General features: G+C 44.2%; 1 protein-coding gene across 2 annotated transcripts in view; it reads right to left on the bottom strand.

Annotated features, from left to right (window-relative positions):
• Window positions 1-17731, bottom strand: part of LOC105016448 (radixin) — a 32053-nt gene extending 14322 nt beyond the window's left edge. Inside the window, exons 1-3 of one of the 2 annotated variants that reach the window (XM_029113665.2) lie at window positions 17490-17731; window positions 12363-12456; window positions 393-476 (exon numbers count right to left, since the gene is read on the bottom strand). In XM_029113665.2, the coding sequence (XP_028969498.1) occupies window positions 393-476; window positions 12363-12374 (96 nt within the window). In that variant the 5' untranslated portion in view covers window positions 12375-12456; window positions 17490-17731. The remainder of the gene's footprint in view (window positions 1-392; window positions 477-12362; window positions 12457-17489) is intronic. The other variant, XM_029113664.2, reaches the window with a different exon arrangement.
• Window positions 17732-20848: the final 3117 nt, after the last annotated feature.

Raw genomic sequence — 20848 nt, 5'->3', positions numbered from 1 at the left:
GTGTCCAAGACAAATTCCAGTACTCTTCCTGCCACACCTAAAATAAACTAGTCGACGTCTTGAACTTGATCTCGTCTGTAAGCCTATGACAGAAATCCGTGGTGGATAATCAGTGGATATCAGTGGTTAAGTCAAATAGTCACATAAAAACAAAACATTTGCCACTATCAGGAGAATACACCTCTGTATCTGTAGCCAGAGAAGGTAGGTTCGGGGGAGTCTGCAATCGAGCTAACTCCACCATTCACCTTTTAACCAATCTAGGTACTCTATGTAGATCATCCTTGAACTCCTACCACTCACTCATCGGTTTACAGATTTGTCTGAGGAGAGGGAGACAGGAGTCAGGGACGTGATGTTTCCCAATTCAGAATTCCTGACAGCGTGCTCACCTGGTCAAAGAGCTGTTTGCCGGTGGTGTTGGGCTGGATGGCAAACTCCAGCTCAGCGTCCATGGTGGTGACCCTCACATTGACCTATGCACAGAAAAAAACAGAACATCCTTTAGTTACCCACATCACAACATGCCCGCGTACACAGGCAGGATCTTAAGTACAAGGACAACATTTGCGGACGGCAGATCAGTTTTCTTCCAAGGTTTTGACAGGATTAATATGAGTAGGCCCACATTGCTGACACACACTCACTAGTTCAAAGGAAGCCGACATGTTAACATCCAACTAATATGTTTGTATGTGTCACAATACGCCCACATCAGCACGCTTCACCCACCCCACCTTCCCGCGCTATCTCCTCCTCTATCAGTCCACTCAGCTGCACCTTATATCTCACAACTGAAGAGAAGACAGCACGTCCAGCTAATCAGCCAAGACTGGCGCCCATAACACTGACACACCGCGGAGTCGCTGCAGTGAAGTGGTCAATGGATCTCAACGAGAACAACGGAGATGCCACGGAAATGCCCTGGGGAACATCCCAAAGACTCCGACGCTGCCTGTTGTTTCCACATTTATGTAACACTTTGATGAGGTAAAACAAAACCTATGACACTCGTGTGGATGTCAGCCTAACAAACCGAGGCATTTACTGACACAGACATATAGCACATAGTGACACACGGCGACGGACTTCTCAGGGAAACAGGAGAGAGTTGCTGTACCATAATAGCCTAGTCCTTCTCCATCTCTGACTGACTGTGCAACTGCTGCAGTGAAGGCAGTCGGTGGGTTACATTTGGCAAATTACTAGAAGAGCTACAACTGATGAAGTTCTAATTTGTTTTCATTGAAATTGTAGCTTAAGTGAGGGTTCATCTTTAGGGTTCATCTTTGGAATCCTAGTAGGACACGTGGGCCGTGGATCGTACGACTGAAACCGTAGCAGACACACCCCATATTGCCCATCCAGCAGACAACAGGGAATGACGGGCAGCAACCCGCGCACTTCAACAGACAACAGGCAACAACTGCATTGAGCAACACTGGAATTTAATTGATTACAGGAAATACTGAACTGCACTGAACTTGAGTTTAAAAATACTAAACCTGTCCCTTGGACAAAAATTTTAAAACCTCGTTTTTCTCTGGGTACCGATTACATGTCAATACTCCTCGACGCCCTCGATTTCTGTGTGCTAGCTATGGTACCATCTTAGGAGAACAGATCAGATTTAAGTAAACCACATTGTGGGTCGGTACCAGTAAATAGAGTTTCACAAATATCCACTGTGCACCGATGGTGGCTTCTTCCTTCACCCTGCGTTCCACTGACCTCTTAACCTTTAGGAACTACAGAGTGGGTGAGATGGTTTAGGTGAATATAGCCTAATATGTTTTCATGAATGTTGGAATTCAAAACTACTGTATGGTAAGGGGGGTATCTGTGTGCTGACTTCTACTGAAGACACGTGTGTGTGTGTGTTTGCACTACACTTCTATAAATAACTCTACTCTAAACTCAGGTTGAACATGTTTATACATCTTCGTCAGGCATGCTCTCTATCTTTTTAAGTTGAGAAACAATGCAGTCAAGAAGATTGTGACACAGACACAGGCACCAAATAAAACCCTCCATTCCAGACAATTCAGTTCATATGACACAAAAGAAGCCAGAAAGTGTTCTGGGTCAGGCTCAAAGTGAGTTGCGCTTGCTCTGTTGAAATGATCCCCCTGTCCTCCTGGACGCCAAATCACTGAGCTTTACAGAAAGAGGGAACACATGAGCAGTGATTTGGCACCAGAAAATCAGCAGAAGCTTTTTGATAGAGGCTTCTCTGCTGGCCCTTTGGTCAGTGAATGACTAAACACTACTGGTACAGAAACCCAACTCCATGGTTTTTAATTATTCACAGCTTTAAAATAAATCCTCCACGCCAGGTGAACTTGACTCAATAGTGCAATAGAGTTTGAAGTTCTGTTTGGGAGCTTTAATATAGGCCTAAGATCTAAATCATGATAATGTCTAAACGCCTGTTCTTGCTTAATCATTATGAGTTATTGAGTACAGATTGCTGTGGGGGGAAAAAAACAACTATTGAATCAATTTTAAAATAAGGCTGTAATGTAGAAAATGTGGAAGTGAAGGGGTCTGAATACTTTCCGAATACCCTGCAATATAATGTAATCCAGGTTAGTACACCAACATCATGTCTTCACTTCAGTCCATTGTAAATACTTAATGAAAACACACTATCTTAATACACTGTAGGGAACACAGAGGGCTTCAGAAAATATGATCCCTAAACATCAGTCCATCATAACTATATGGGACATGTGTAGCTTCAATGCACAAACATGTTGCCATTTATTCATCTCCCTTCTAGTCTGTCAGGAACTCCCCCTGCTCCAGAGTGTTGGGGACAGCAGCAAGACAGGCCCAGCCAGAGGCAGCCAACAATGAAATACTAGGCAAGATGCTGTGTCCTTAATATAAACCCGATGAGGATAAAGGAGCGCAGAGGCTGGCAGAGACGAGAGGCTGGCAGAGACGAGAGACTGGCAGAGACGAGGGTCTGGCAGAGAGACGACAGACTGGCGTGAAGAGAGCAGTAAGTAAGCAGTAAGATCAGAGCAGAGGGAGCTGAGAAGAACTGGCTTTGGCATTATGTTGGAGTCCGTGTCTCAGTTCACAGTTGGCCAAACCAACAGACAAACTTCAAACGAGCAGCATGGGATATCCATTAAAACCCAGCACTGACCAATGGCACCATCATGGCGCACAACTGAGAAATTATGAAGGCAATCACTGAAGCAGACCGCGATCTTGAATCCTACAACATTTCTGCTTGATTTCTTATTTTATCTGTTCACCACTTTTATTCAGCATGGAAGAAATTACAGAGCACATGACTTGATGTCCTCAAAGGACCTGATCTTATTCACTATGAAGGACGAGCAACAGAATCTTCAGTCAGAACAGATCTGTCCCAGTATCGGTCTGTTGACATGGTGTCAGTCAGGACAGGTCTGTCCCAGTATTGGTCTGTTGACATGGTGTCAGTCAGGACAGTTCTGTCCCAGTAACGGTCTGTTGACATGGTGTCAGTCAGGACAGGTCTGTCCCAGTAACGGTCTGTTGACATGGTGTCAGTCAGGACAGGTCTGTTCCAGTATCGGTCTGTTGACATGGTGTCAGTCAGGACAGGTCTGTCCCAGTAACGGTCTGTTGACATGGTGTCAGTCAGGACAGGTCTGTCCCAGTAACAGTCTGTTGACATGGTGTCAGTCAGGACAGGTCTGTCCCAGTAACGGTCTGTTGACATGGTGTCAGTCAGGACAGGTCTGTCCCAGTAACGGTCTGTTGACATGGTGTCAGTCAGGACAGTTCTGTCCCAGTAACGGTCTGTTGACATGGTGTCAGTCAGGACAGTTCTGTCCCAGTAATGGTCTGTTGACATGGTGTCAGTCAGGACAGGTCTGTCCCAGTATCGGTCTGTTGACATGGTGTCAGTCAGGACAGGTCTGTCCCAGTAACGGTCAGTTGACATGGTGTCAGTCAGGACAGTTCTGTCCCAGTAACGGTCTGTTGACATTGTGTCAGTCAGGACAGGTCTGTCCCAGTAACGGTCTGTTGACATGGTGTCAGTCAGGACAGGTCTGTTCCAGTATCGGTCTGTTGACATGGTGTCAGTCAGGACAGGTCTGTCCCAGTAACGGTCTGTTGACATGGTGTCAGTCAGGACAGGTCTGTCCCAGTAACGGTCTGTTGACATGGTGTCAGTCAGGACAGGTCTGTCCCAGTAACGGTCTGTTGACATGGTGTCAGTCAGGACAGGTCTGTCCCTGCATCAGTCTGACGGGGTTGTTGGTGCGTATATACACAGGGCTACGTTTGTGTCTGTTCAATAAAAGCCAGCTTAGTCTTCAGGAGTGCGGAGTTGGTGGAGAAATAAAGGGGGGCAGAAGACTGAGGGAGACAAAGGGCTGGATGTAGAGCTAGACAGAGAGCCCAGGGCACATCAATCATAAAAGTGCACCTGCAGTCATAGACACAAAGGAGCTGTCAGATATCTCCAGAGAACCGAAACAGAAAACACATCTCGCTCTTTTTCTCAGACCATAATAGTGTTCTCCTCAAACACACACATCAGGGTTGTGCTAGCTGTGGGCCTGGTAGCTTGACTCTAGACTGGGTTTGTGTGTGTGTGTGTGTGTGTGTGTCTGGGTATCTAACAAAACAAAAAACATTTTTTTAAACAGAAATAAAATAATAAAAAGTTTCAAAGTAAGAATTTACTGAGACTATTTTCGAACCCAAAACCAAAATACGAACACAGAGAACCCTACTGACTGTCCTGAACACAGAGGACCCTACTGACTGTCCTGAACACAGAGGACTCTACTGACTGTCCTGAACACAGAGGACCCTACTGACTGTCCTGAACACAGAGGACCCTACTGACTGTCCTGAACACAGAGGACCCTACTGACTGTCCTGAACACAGAGGACTCTACTGACTGTCCTGAACACAGAGGACCCTACTGACTGTCCTGAACACAGAGGACTCTACTGACTGTCCTGAACACAGAGGACCCTACTGACTGTCCTGAACACAGAGGGCTGTACTTTGTCCTAAACACTGTCCTGAATACAGATAGTTCTACTGTCTGTACTGAACATAGGGCTCTGCTTTGTCCTGAACACAGACGGCACAACTGTCTGTCCTGAACACATAGATCTCTACTGTCAGTCCTGAACAGAGGGCTCTACTTCATCCTGAACACAGAAGGCTCAATGTCTGAACACAGAGGGCTCTATTGTCCATCCTGAACACAGAGGGCTCTACTTTCTGTCTGAACACGGAGGGATCTACTTTCTGTCCCGAACACGGAGGGATCTACTTTCTGTCTGAACACGGAGGGATCTACTTTCTGTCTGAACACGGAGGGATCTACTTTCTGTCCCGAACACGGAGGGATCTACTTTCTGTCTGAACACGGAGGGATCTACTTTCTTTCCCAAACACAGACGGCTGGTAGAGATATTCAAGACAAACCAAAATCTGGTTTTAACATTAAAGCAGTTGGTTATGGCATGGATTGTGCTGTGGAAAAGCAGCTTATCCAGTCGCGACACACATCGCCCGTATGCGAATGGAACAAGAGTATAATGGGCTTCTGGTGTCTGTAAATGTTGTATATGGAAACACAATTTCATAACAACAAAAACGAACTGTCCTCTAGTCCCCTTAACAAAGACAGCTATTTAGCCTTGCACAGTTGTTCATGAGACAGTATATAGGCTTTGAAATAAATCCAAAGTTTTATGAATTCTAGATTTGTGTTTGGGAACAGCAGTGGGTGGGCCTCCACTGTTTATTAAGACTGTACCATCATCACTGTTTAGGAAAGGGCCCGGTTTGGGCATTTCCATTGAAAATGACCCATGAGCATAAACATGTAAGGTTCAAAGGATTGTGCTTGTTCATTTATTCTACCTAACTCTTGTCCACATGGCAACATTACTATACAGACCAGATCAACAAAGTATCATCTTATTTCAAGGTTTGGAAGGCCTGTCTCCAGCTAGATCATCAATCTGGTCCAACTACAAGAGGACTGGTGCCCCTCCCCCAGAGCACAGTTCCTTTCTAGGTTTCTTCCCAGATTTTGACCTTTCATGGGAGTTTATTCAAGCGGCTGTGCTTCCACAACTTATTGCTTGGCCTTTTTAGGTTGGGACCCTACACATGCACTTTGTGAAAAATGCTGATGATAAAAAGGAATTTAGAAATTATATTTCATTGATTAATTTAAAATTGCAAATGCAATTGATAATGCTTGCACTTGCTACTGACTTCCCGTAATAAAGAGTGGTGACTGGATATCCTACGGCTTAGTAAATATATCTTGATCTGAAAGGATGAACATTCATTCCCGGCGGGACTGAGAGTGGATAACTACAATATTAAAGGTCGAAATACACATTTTGAATCACCAAATATTTATCCTTTTTCCAAAGAGGAATCAGACCTTGACATTCCTATATTTATTAATTAAAACCCAAACACTCGTGAGAACGACATCTAATGTGTCCATAATAACTAAAATAACCTTGAGAGAAAAAACCATGGCCTGGGTTTAGATGTGTGTAGTACTGTGTCCGTGTGTGTGTGTGCGTGCGCACGCTCGCGTGCGCCACAGGTGTCCGACAACACGCAGACACTTAGCGGGCTGGTTTAATGTAATTGTGTAAAAAGCTGGCCCACACCGCTACACATGGAGTTATACACTGACTAGGGAACAGAGAACAAAGGCTGTGGGATTAACCTATTACGTTAGGAGATGGGACCTTAATAACACTACATTATTAACACATGATGGACCACAATAACACTGAGGCGTTGTGACACACAGGACCGCGGTTTCCCCCTTCAGCACACAACAGTCCACGTAAAGCCTGCAGTGTTTAGCGGATGAAAAGGAGCTAGCCTGTAGGGGGGAACCATTAATCAAATTCACACTGAAATCCCAACGCTGACACGGGCGATATTTAGAAGAAGCCATGCCCTCCGGGTGTCTGCTATCCCTCCGAGTCATTCAAGCAGCACAGATCCCCCCTACTTGCTGTTAGATTCAGTATTAGTTTGCAGGTTCTTTTATTAAGTGAAATACAGGCTATTAATGGCAGTAGAATTGTTTCCACATACGTGTGCACAATTCAAACGCTTGGAGGCACTTAGACTTAGAAAAGTCCTTGTTTGATCAGAAATACAGTGAAGACAATGTAAATGTTGTAAATGACAATTGTAGATGGAAACTTCAGATTTTGAATGGAAAGTCTACATAGACGTACAGGGGCCCATTATCAGCAACCAACAGTCTTGTGTTCCAGTGGCATGTTGTGCTTGCTAATCCAAGTTTATAATTTTAACTGATTTGAAAACACTTCTGCTATTATGTTAGACTAGTTGAGTATCCAGAGCATCAGCAATTGTGAGTTTGATTACAGACTCAAAATGGACAGAAGCAAAGAACTTTCTTCTGATTTCTATTCCACGTGAGAAATTGCCAAGAAACTCGTACAACGCTGAGTAATACTCCCTTCACAGAACACGGCAAACTGTCTCTAAACAGAATAGAAAGAGTAGTGGGGGGCCCTGGTGCACAACTGAGCAAGAGGATAAACACATTAGAGGGTCTAGTTTGAGAAACAGATGCCCCACAGGTCCTCATCTGGCAGTTTCATTAAATAGTACCCGCAAAACACCAGTCTCAATGTCAACAGTGAAGAATGGATTCTGGGATGCTGGCCTTCAAGGCAGAAAAAGCCATATCTCAGACCGGCCAATAAAAATAAAATATAAAGATAAAGATCAGACACTGGATAATTGGAAAAAAAGTGTTATAGACAGGCAAATCTAAGTTTGAGGCGTTCAGATCACTAAGAAGAACATTCGTGAGACGCAGGCCACATGAAAAGATGCTGGGAGTGCTTGACGCCATCTGTCAAGCATGGTGAAGGTATTGTGATGGTCTGGGGGTGCTTTGGTTGTGGTAAAGCGGGAGATTTGTACAGGGAAATTCAGGGATCTTGAAGAAGGAAGGCTATCACTCCATTTTGCAACGCCATACCATACCCTGTGGACGGCGCTTGATTGGAGCCCATTTCCTCCTACAACATGTCAATGACCCAAAGCACAGCTTCAACTATGCAAGAACTATTTAGGGAAGAAGCAGTTAGCTAGTATTCTGTCTATAATGGATTGTCCAGCACAGTCACTGGATCTCAACTCTATTGAGCTGTTGTGGAACAGCTTGGCTGTATGGTAAGTCAGAAATGCCCATCAAGCCAATCCAACTAGTGGGAGGTGCTTCAGGAAGCATGGGGTGAAAACTCTTCAGATTACATCAACAAATTGACAACTAGAATGCCAAAGGTCTGTAAGGCTGTAATTGCTACACATGTAGGATTGTTTGAAGAAAGCCAAGTTTGAAGGACACTACTATTATTTCAATTAAAAATCATAATTTTTTACCAATGACTATTGTCAATGACTATATTTTCTATTAATTCTGCTATATTTCCTATTCAAACTCATTTCATGTAGGTTTTCATGGAAAGCAGGGACATTTCCAAGTAACCCCAAACTTTTGAACAGTAGTGTATTTCCACAGCTCTGGTTGCCTGCCCTGGATGCTGTTACTGGAGCTCATTTTGCGGCACTGCTGAGGAGACTGTAGAAGTGGCAGCTATGAAGCTGTTTAAAGACATTTTCCTCCATGCTGAGGCTGTGGCCCATCCTTGAGCATATTCAGACTAATTCTGTGCTGCACGTTGAAGCGATAATGAGAAAAAAAAACTGAGTGCGAGAGACAGAGGCAGATAGAGAAGCGCAGACGGAGCAAGACGTCTTAGAACTGATAGGAGCTAATCACTAACTGACAAACCACACGGAGGAGCAGTGCACAGTGAGTAGCAGACATCCTCTGACTGCTACTAGGCTGTACTTAGTCACGTGTGCCAGGGTCTGGGTTCATTCAGGTTCTGTTCAGGCAATTCAAAAAGTAAATTGGAAATGCATTAGAAAACCAAGCAGAAGAACAGATATCATCTCTAGGCTTAAAAACGGTCCAAAGCCAGTCCTCTACATATCCCCGACCTATGCAACACGACAAGAAAAGGATTTCCACGTGGCGTGGTGTGGTGTTTGTGCGTAGCACCAGACAGGCCTAATTAAATGCACAGCTGTTTGTTGCTAAGCCGGCTACCAGGGGCTTTAAGGCACCGAGGACCAGACTTGGGCTTTACTCCTCACCCACCGCCATCCCCCATCCACCTCTACCTCACTCCTTATCTTCCTCACCCATTCCCCTCTCCCTCACCCATCCCCTTATCTTCACCTCACTATGCCTTACCCCTCCGGTCCATTCATTTCACGTCATCTCTTTTCTTCCCCTCCGTCTTAAGCTCTCCCCTCCTCCCCAGAGACAGTCCTCATGTCTCCAGGCCCCGCTAAAACTAATCCCCCCAAAGAGCCCCTTGGCCAAACGGACCTCCTAACTGGGACCTGGAGGACAGAGAGTATCAAAGTTACTGCTGCTAACAAAGCCTGGCCTTTTATTTCCAGGAGAGCAAGAGAACGAAGGGGGCCAAAGTGAGGTCAGGGGAGGGGGATGGTGAGTGAACTTCACACCTGATAATTAGATTTAGTGACTTGGATAATTCCCATTATATTAATGAAAACGGCTCTATGAAATATTTAATGCCTGACTGTGCGGCAGGATGTTTGCGTGGAGCAGGCAGAGTGTTAAGGTGGACCAGAGAGGGGCGACATGTGCGAAACGGCTCAATAAATAAATAATGCACTGGGTCCCACCACGCCATAGTGATGCATGCTCACAATCACATACACACAGTAACACAGATCAAACGTGCACGTTCTTGTGCTAACAGGGCAGAGGTGTGGAGAAAACTCGGAGAACACTGTGTCGGGGGCAAATTTACTCGGCTCTTGTGGGTCGCCTGCAGTGTCCTCCCACAGCACTGGTAGCCAACACTGTTCCTGGATGGATCCAGACACAGCAGGACTGTGTCCCTGGCTAGGCCCCCCGGCCGTCCATTGGAGCTCACTGATCAATTCAGGGTTGCCTGAATCCAGCCCACTTTCCAGGTGGGTTGAACGAAGCACTGCAGTGCTGCAATCCCACGGTCCCCCAGGCAGACTGTCCATCCATAGTTAACAAGGACCCCCTTTACAGCGACCAGAAAAAGAGCCAGGCCTATTGAGTCGTGTTACAGAGGAATAATTCCCCATTAAAACATGCCCAGAGGAAAGAAAGGGTCCTATACAGAAACACAGCCAGTGAGGCCAGAGGTCCCGATAACTGCCTTTAAAGACACACCAGACCTGTCCAACTGCAAACGGGAGGTACCGCTTCTAATGAAGAGAGGTACCCTGTCTAACGCATAGGTACTGTGTCTGGCCACTCATACAGAACCTTTTACAGAACCTGCTGATGACAGATTATCTGAGCGACACACCACTCTAGTACAATACATGTAGTCCAACAGTGGGAGGGACAGACCACTCTAGTACAATACATGTAGTCCAACAGTGGGAGGGACAGACCACTCTAGTACAATACATGTAGTCCAACAGTGGGAGGGACAGACCACTCTAGTACAATACATGTAGTCCAACAGTGGGAGGAACAGACCACTCTAGTACAATACATGTAGTCCAACAGTGGGAGGGACAGACCACTCTAGTACAATACATGTAGTCCAACAGTGGGAGGGACAGACCACTCTAGTACAATACATGTAGTCCAACAGTGGGAGGGACAGACCACTCTAGTACAATACATGTAGTCCAACAGTGGGAGGAACAGACCACTCTAGTACAATACATTTAGTCCAACAGTGGGAGGAACAGACCACTCTAGTACAATACATTTAGTCCAACAGTGGGAGGGACATACCACTCTAGTACAATACACTTAGTCCAACAGTGGGAGGGACAGACCACTCTAGTACAATACATTTAGTCCAACAGTGGGAGGGACAGACCACTCTAGTACAATACACTTAGTCCAACAGTGGGAGGGACAGACCACTCTAGTACAATACATGTAGTCCAACAGTGGGAGGGACAGACCACTCTAGTACAATACATTTAGTCCAACAGTGGGAGGGACAGACCACTCTAGTACAATACATGTAGTCCAACAGTGGGAGGGACAGACCACTCTAGTACAATACATTTAGTCCAACAGTGGGAGGGACAGACCACTCTAGTACAATACATGTAGTCCAACAGTGGGAGGGACAGACCACTCTAGTACAATACATGTAGTCCAACAGTGGGAGGGACAGACCACTCTAGTACAATACATGTAGTCCAACAGTGGGAGGGACAGACCACTCTAGTACAATACATGTAGTCCAACAGTGGGAGGGACAGACCACTCTAGTACAATACATGTAGTCCAACAGTGGGAGGGACAGACCACTCTAGTACAATACATGTAGTCCAACAGTGGGAGGGACAGACCACTCTAGTACAATACATGTAGTCCAACAGTGGGAGGGACAGACCACTATAGTACAATACATTGAACAAAGCAAATTACTTCATGAAGTCATGGGTCCTTGATCTATAAAGGTAGATCACAGAGAACTACATGTTTGGGTTTTCTAAACATTGGCTACTATTCTAAAGACCACCCCGTCTAAACAAATGTACAAACCACCATTTTACTTCCCTTGAATTAAAGCCTTTACTTTTTTGTAATTCCTTTTATGTCTTACATGAATGTATGTCTTACATTAACTAATTCATCTGTGTAACTCGGGTATGTCTTAATTTACGTTCCACCCCAAGAAAAGACAGATGTGATCCTTTGAACTTAGCATGTTTAAGCTCATGGGTCCTTTTCAATGGAAATGCCCATATGGAAACTTCTATCCTTGAGGAAGACTTGGGGACTGGTTGGGTAATTCATTTCCTAATGAGCACAATGTGAACTAAGGTCTCTCTATCAATCTCTCTCTCTCTCCATCTATCACTCTGTCATTCTCTTCCTCTGTGTGCGTGTCCCTCTTCACTAACGGAGTGTCGGTGGTCCCAGATTACTTCTTGCCCTGTGTGTGTGTAACCATGTCTAAAGTGTTATGTAAGATCTAGACCACAGGGAGGATCGTTGGAGCCGTCTGTCCCCGAGCTCTGAGCCAATTAGAAAGAAAAGAAGCCTGTGTGTCTGCGGACATCTAAGCAGAAAGGCAGATTTGCGTTTTCCAGGAAAAGGGGGCTACAGCGGTAAGTGGTGACCTAACACATGGCTGTGGCTCCTGTGTGGTGAGACCTACAGCGTGTGACAACAGGTTGAGGTGTTGTGGCGACAAAGACAGTGTGTGAACAGTGTTTCCCCTATGTTTACATCATGCTAGGCAAGTCTCACCGGTTTGGGCATCTTCTTGATTTCTCCAGCCTTGCCCTTCCACTGAGAATACGCAAAGAAATCGTCCTCCGTCTCGTTACCTTGAGTCCACCACCTGGGGGAGAGACAACAGTTATCATTAACACTCCAAATGACAGAGGTGAGAGAGAGGTGAGGTTAGAGATGGGTGATAGGCAGGTGAGAGAGTGAGAGAGGTGTGGGGGGGGGGGGTAGTCAGGTACCCTAGCAGTTTGAGCGTCTAACTAGTAACTGAAATGCTGCTGGATCGAATCACCAAACCAGCAATGTGAAAAAACTTCTCCTCAGGTTGTTCCTGTAAATGACAGTGGGTCCTGGGTAAAAATTGTGTTTAAAAGAAGTGAGAGCGAAAACAAAGATAGAGCTGGCTGGGACAATTAAGGAAACAACCAATCACAGGCCTGCTGCTATCATGAATCATAATCAACTACCAATCCCAGGCCTTCCGCTCCTATCATGAATCATCATTAACAACCAATCACAGGCCTGCTCCTATCATAGATCATCACCAACTACCAATCAGAGGCTTGTGAATAACACTGATCACAGAGAGGATTGACAGTTTAGGATTTAAACTCTTAAAAAACACTTAAAACTCTTCACACAGGATTAGGGGCTGGTACTTGGTCTGGGTGTCAGTACTGTGTACATTACAGTAGGTCCAGGAACTCCACAGTACTTTGGAGCCAGTGGAGAAGTAGGGCATTTGAGGTGCCGCCATTTCACTCCTCTGAGCTCCCACCAACATTAACAACTAGACTGCATAATGTGAGAAATTTGCGACGAAAAAAGTAAAAGGGAGAAAGTGAAATTCCAAATTGGCCTTAATACCTTATCTAGAATGGTTCTTGTGTCCTTTAGAATGATCATTGTCACTCAGAAATAACATAATCTGCTCCATAGTAGAGAATGTTTCAATAGCCACTTGTAAAAATTAGGAGTGTAAACTTCTCCTTTCAAGTTCTAATTTCTTCTGGGGAAATGTGCAGGAATAGATTGAGTGTAAAACAACCCCAAAATGCTTTATGCACATGTGTCTAAGAATGTTATAAAACACTCCCAAAAAATGATATTACTTCAGAATCATATTCTGGATAATGATATGACAATATTCTCTCAGTAACAAAACAAACAAAAAGAGGTAAATATACATTTTGAAAATAGCCCTTCCAAGACAAGTACATCTCCCAACCAAAAATATATTTTGTCTTTTGAACATGAATTCCACAACAGAGAGAAAAGAGAAGGGATGGAAGAGGATGTAGTTGAGGGGACGTGGGTTTTGGTCTTGAAGAGGGTGTAGTTGAGGGGAGGTGGGTTTAGGTCTTGAAGAGGGTGTAGTTGAGGGGAGGTGGGTTTAGGTCTTGAAGAGGGTATAGTTGAGGGGAGGTGGGTTTTGGTCTTGAAGAGGGTGTAGTTGAGGGGAGGTGGGTTTTGGTCTAGAAGAGGGTGTATTTGAGGGGAGATGGGTTTAGGCCATGAAGAGGGTGTAGTTGAGGGGAGGTGGGTTTTGGTCTTGAAGAGGGTGTAGTTGAGGGGAGATGGGTTTAGGCCACGAAGAGGGTGTAGTTGAGGGGAGATGGAGGTAGGCCTTGAAGTGCTCCCTGTGGTGCCAGGACTCTGAGATGGTAAAGGCCAGAAATAGGCCCTGCTAATGAATTTGGCATGGCCAGAAAGAAGAAAATGAGAGAGAGAGAGAGCAAGCAAAGAGATGTGATACCAGGCAGGCAGGGCTGTAGAGCTAAGCAGCAGCACAAGCTCTTAATGGTGATAAAGAGGGACAGTGAGATGACTCTCTATTCTATCTTTCTCTCTCCTGCTGGCAGAGGGTATAGATACAGTGTGCTTTGATTGGGGAGGTAGAGATCCAACACACATGCATACGCACACACACACACAAACATACACCATAAGAGAGAAAAAAGAACAGAAGCAAGACAGTGTAGATTATATATCTATATCAATATATTTCATTGGCTAGGTGACAAAATTATATCAATTGTTATCGTGATAATAAAGTTTTCAGAGTAATCTCAATCTGCGATGACGTTTTAATGAAAATAGGAGAAACAAAAGAAGAGTCCTGGTAGTAGTTTATCTACTTGGTGTTCAGTATTTCCTTGATGTGTTAGTTCTGTTCATAGAATAAAATACAAATAGGATTTCCTAATTGCCATGAACACCAGCTAAGTGGACTCCCTGGTCCCTGTCTAAAGCAAGGACTGTGTTCCATACAGCACAAAGATAAGGACCTCCAAGGGATGATGCCCTGGGACTTCCCCACCTATCTCAGGTGACCCTTAACCCTGTGGGGTCATTAACAGACATCCGGGGCCAAACACAGGTCCTAACTGTTCAGCCTAATCACTCATAAACCTGACTGGCCAAAAAAAAAGCTGTGTGTGTGTGTGTGTCCGTGTGTGTGTGTGTGTCTGTGTCCGTGTGTGTGTGTGTGTGTGTGTGTGTCTGTGTCCATGTGTGTGTGTGTCCGTGTGTGTGTGTGTGTGTGTGTCCGTGTGTGTGTGTGTGTGTGTGTGGGTGGGTGTTTTGACCCCTCCATTCAGCAAAGCCGGAGGGTCACTTTTGAAACGGATGCAGGTTCCAGGTCAGCATTCATGCAGAAAGTAACAGGCTCTGGTGTCCACTCACATATTACTCTCTTTCATCTCTCTGTCTTCCTTTCCACCCTCTCTCTCCATCTAGGTCAGCATTAGCCTCTTCTGTTGCCACAAACTGATTAACCCAGCTGATGAACCTTGCCTAAACTTTAACCACTGTTAACTTCATGCTTAACCACACATTTAGACCAAAAAGCTCATTTTGGTTTCTAATGAATCCGTTGTGGCTTCTGCAGGATACTGGGTTTGTGGTCACAGAAGATCTCTCTTACACTCTCTAACTGATGAAACCAGTTCCAGGCTCTACAAAAAAACGTGTCTGTGCGCCTCTCACACGTCCTGTTTGCCTCGTCCCCGCCCGCTCCATGACTTCGCCTTTCACACGTTCACTGCAAATGGGCCCGGTGTGTGTACAGCCCTGATGGCCAGCTATGCTGTGAGTGACACCACAGGGGGAATAAACAAACACAGTACATTGTTGCACCACGAAAGCGGTGGTGACAGCAACCGACTCGTCCCAGGCCCCGATGGGGCATTAAAAGGGCCACGGTGCTTGCCAGGCCTGGGGTTGTACAGGTTGAACTCCCACACCGGGCCAATACGGAGAGGATGTAAAACGTGTGCCCTCTGAGTGTGTGTTAGAGATTTCAACCCAGGGATAGGCTGGCGGGGGAATATTACTGCAGTGGCTCCTTAACTGGGGGTTGTCTGAAGGGGTCATCTGATTTGAAAAAGGGTGTCACGTGATTTTTTTAAAGATTAATAAGACTCTCTGGAACACCTGTCTTCAGTTTCCTTTAGAACCTCTTAGAACATACACAATATGCAATTGTATTTTCTACACAGAATGTTATCCAGAATTACTGCTGGATTATTATTGTTGTGTTGATGTTAAAACAATCTGGTAGAACACAGGCCAAAAGGTTTGGGTAACCCTCACACTATACTGTCATATGAGTCCCCACCCCATTTTTCAAACCATGACAGAACCAAGTGTTCTTGTAATATCCTATATTGCAGAGTTCATTTCCTGAGTAACACAGTCCTGTGTTTCAAGGTAATGTTGTTGGAATGACAAGGGTGGGTATGGGATTCCCCCTGAGGCCCCTGGGAAACCAAATGCATCGCCAAGGTAACCAGATATCATTAGTATGTGACCCAACCAGCAATGACCCACCAATTCAGAACATGCTTGACAAACTTTTTCACAGCAAAACTTTGGCTACTTCTATGGCCTTACTGTACAGCATTGTGCAAGGAGGTGCAGCTCTGAGGAAAAAACAACTGATCTGACATTTTACATTGAACATATGAAATTCATGTTCAGTTGCATAACCATAAAGAACCTCAATAATGCATTAGACGAGTATAAAAGGCCAGATAGATAATAGTTTTCAAGTAATGAATGTTCTATACCAATACTTAAATAGAAGACACGTTAATGTGTAATGAAACCACAAGCACGCGCTGAAAGACACGTAAAAACAACAAAAGGAATCACATGATATTTAGTCTGTTATCCAACGAGGTTATTTAATCCCAACAGGGGAAGAACTAAGCCACAGGAACCCTGAGTGTCAAGGGAAATGTAATAAATGATGGTGTCCCACAGAAATCAGGCCAAATATGGTTAATAAAATAAGCGAACATAATAGTTTCTGTTTCTGCCACCACAAGAAGAAACTACACAGTTCGATACTACCAGGGGGCGCATTTCGTTTGTTCATATGCAGGACATGTTTGCACAAAAACACTAGCCTACTGGCCAACTAACCCATATATTGGGGTATCTAGAATATGAGTTATTTGGACCCTCGGTGAAACAAGTGGAGTTCTTAATTAAGCTATACCACAAACCATATATAAAGCCACACAGAAAAAACTATACTGTCCAGCTAATTCTGGATACCGTCGTGGGAATTCAAAATGGGATACAATGTAACAAGAAACTTCTGTTACAAATGTTGCATATTTTAAAAGAACGCGCGTAATCCGTTTTTTGTAGCAAAACTGCAAACCGTCGTTTCCTGTAGTATGGGTAAATAGAGGTTATGCCACAACAGCTGTCATGAGTGGGAAAACAATTGGTAGCCTACTTAAAAAAATCGCATATAAAAATAATATAGCTCTATGCCTAGCCTATAGGCACAAAACCACGAAAGCCATAGAGCAGTTAATTAAATGAAAGGGGGTATAAACATTGTAAGCAACACTTGAAGCTGTAACTCATTTGCGAACTTTTCAAATGTTTTACTTTCTGTATTTTTTATTAGTTGCGCCAAAGTAACAATGTCTTGGAATGAAACGTTGAACATTAGACTACAAAGAAACTGTTTAAATCCTACTAATAGCCACCGGTTAGATCGTTGTAGGACGGGCTATAAGTCAGCGTAACTATTACAAAAACTGTTAATAAGCTAAAGAGCAAATATGTATTCTGGCAGTTATACCGTAGCTATACCGGCGAAGAAATACACCGTTAAAAACTCACCTCAGTGTATGGACTTCTTTCAGAAAAGCTGTCTTCCCCGGCCCCACGACGTATTTTATATCTCAAACGCTACCAAAATAGACCGGTTTTCCGTTAGACACCGTTATTTCCCAGCCGCGGTATGCAAGGGGGTGTATATGCGACTGACACCGTTTCACCGCCAGGGAAGAGAAGGTGCAGTCAGTCATATGGCCGTCAGACCTATTTGTTAATTTTGTCGGAACTGCTGAAGAGCGTACGTGTGCCGCGAAATTCAGACACGCTCCTAACTGTATGAAAGTGGAAAACACACACACACAAACAACGTAAATGTGATAAGAGTCAACTTCAATCGCCTGAAGATAGCCCCTAATAAGAAATAGCAGTATGGGTTCAATTCTGGCAAACTGTTTTACAGCAAAAAATAGCTTTCTATATATCGCCTAGCACTTGACTGCTATAAAATGAGTGCAGGAACTGAAAAATCGCACATTAGACTATGTTCATGAAAATATATTTAAGGCTCGCCTAAAAAAAGCAACCGGAACGCAGTTTGGCCAAAATTAGAAGTACTGGAACGCAGTTCCGGACCGTTCTGGCCCAAGTCAAGTACTTATAGCGACCAAAAACACTTACAATGCATAACGCGTTTATAGACTACAGGTAAAGCGTTGATTTCATTATATTATTTCAAGGTTTTGTTGTTTGAATATATTTTTTCGGTCAATAATTAATTTAATTCAGCGTGTTACTGAAGATGGCCATCCACATACAGTTTAGCGCACAAGCTTGACAGTTCCAGAGCTACATGACTGACTGCCAAGGGCTTCTTTGGAGGATGATATTAAAGAGACATTACACCTAGGTAGGTACAGTTGTACCGCCAATGCTTGAATAAAGAAACGTGACAATGTTTACCAACGTCCTAATGATGAGCTCATGTGCAACAAATTGTGACACATGTGGTACCTAAATCTGTCTTCTCTGTAAAGCTTTAGTCAAGAAAGCTGCCCTCGTGCCCTCCTGATAAGACAACCAACATTACGCAATGCACTTGCCAGTCCCAATTGTCTCTCTCTTCCTATAACCACACACTTCCCACATGTAGGCCACCCATTGTCAACGTTACTCTGACTTTCCCGTAAATGGAACCACATCGTAAATGGCCCCATTCTGTATCGATGGGCCTTACATGACCAGTGTACTAATGTGGTAGCTTTACAGTAAATTAACACTGCCTTACGTGGTGACTCAAGTCTATTTCTGACTCATTTAACATCTCAGTTTAGCTTGACATCAATAGCTACTTATACGTCAATGTAAATCCCAATATCAACTATAGTGCACTATCGCCATCTAATGGCCATTTATGACAATATCAATATAAAGAAAGACCTGCATTACTAGCGTTTTAGTGCAATTTGAATATACTCTGATCAAGTTAAAATACGTTGTACATTTGAAATGCATTAGAAATACGTCTTCAGTGTACTAAAATGCTATTTCCAATCATGCATTATAAGTATACTAATGTTGTTTAAGTACTATTTAGTGCACGAAGTACACTATAAATAGATACAAAATAATACATATAACTATACATCTTCATAGCTTGAGTAAGTATAATGACAAATACATTAAGGTGTCTTTTATACAGGTCAGATTTAGGTGAGTGTAAAGCCTCCCGTCTTTTACCAGTATTGGCACATGGGGCGTGGTGAACAGGATTATTCAAGCTCTAATCTGTCCCTGAGAGTTCATTAACGTCTTTTCCTCTGCCACCTCTCACCCTTTTCTCCATCTGTTGTATATAAAGGATGAAACATTTTTTTTTATTTGGATGTTAATGGAAGTAATGTGGGGCGTTTGAACATGTTTAAAAAAAATACATATCCAAATGACCAGAAATCAACTCCATTATCTGGCTTAATTGCTTACCATCTGCTAAAGTTACCAGATCTGAACCATGGATGACATAAATCTCTACAAACATGTCCTTTAGTATAAGTCCTACTTCCATCATAATTTTTCCAGTCTAGGCTCTTTGTTCCGTTTAGCTGTTTCCATCTACTGTATTAGAAGAGGGTGAACTGATCCTTCCAGTCCAATACTTCTATCCAGTCTAATGTTAACGTCCAATTTTACTCTGCCTATTTACCTGACGTTAATGTTTTTATTAAAACAAAATCAAGGTACTATGAGCTGAACATGTCTTCAGTCAAGTCAAGTGAGGGTTTAGTGACGGGTTTTGTTCAGTTGGCCTATTTATCGATTAAAAAGACAATGCAGCAACTTTGTTCAGCAAGGATGAGCATCCTGAATGTGTTTTTTTGCAACCTTTTTCTCTGGCGCTCCAAAACGGCACTTTCTGAGGCAACACAACCACACATTCCAAGGCCACCCGCTGTATAATGGAACTTTAAAAGTAGAACTGTCAATGCAGTTTGGGAAAACCGCGCTGCGCTGCTCCTGTGTATGGAGGACATACGCACACAACCAGGATGGGATGAGGCCACCACAAGTGAGGCATCAGGCATAATGTTTTATACAACACTCTGCGAAAACGGAGCATCTGCGACTAGCAGTGCGCTCACCCGTTTCAAGGAGAATGTCCAGAATATGCGGAAGCAAACTGATGAATGGGATGCCACCTTTCACGATGGAACAGACAAGCCAGGCCGACGAGTAACCAACACAGCGCCGGTGATGAAGGAGGCATGCGACATAGTCATCTCCCAGGTGGAGCAGAGGTTTTCACAAAGTGATCACCTGATTTCTGCCAAGCTGGTTGACAGCTCGCTATTCCCACAATTGGTCCTGTCATTCCTTACATATGAGCTTGACTGTGGGGTGAAACTATGGCCTCTAGAAAATGAGGAAAAGTTGAAGCCTGAGCTGACCACTCTGTACCGCCACACAGAGTTTCACACTGGTAAGACGGCCCTGTCTCTGTTAAGATCCATCCATGAGAACAACCTAGAGGAGGCTTTTGCGGAGACCGTCACTCTGCTGAAAATTATCATAACAACACCTATGACCACATCCGAGTCAGAGAGGAACTTTTCCACCTTGAAGAGGGTAAAAACCTTCACTCGCAATACCATGGGACAGCCGCGACTCAACGCATTGGCCATGTTGTCCATCGAAAGCCAGCTGATTCAGCAGCTACATGACTTAATTCTCAAAGTCATCGAAAAGTATGCACAGAGGAAGAACCACCGTGCCACCTTTCTCTTCAAGTGAGCCCTCAGCCTTGGAGAGAGATAGCATATTTTATCATCCTGCCTTTGTGGTGCTGGTCCGTGCATTGGTCAAATATTTGTGCTGGATCGATTGATATAGATGGTGACGAGTGTCAGCGTGTCCATGCTTATCTATTA

This window comes from Esox lucius, chromosome 16, assembly GCF_011004845.1.
Source record: "Esox lucius isolate fEsoLuc1 chromosome 16, fEsoLuc1.pri, whole genome shotgun sequence".
NCBI classification, from domain to species: Eukaryota; Metazoa; Chordata; class Actinopteri; order Esociformes; family Esocidae; genus Esox; species Esox lucius.
This window is presented reverse-complemented; position numbering and strand designations above follow the sequence as displayed.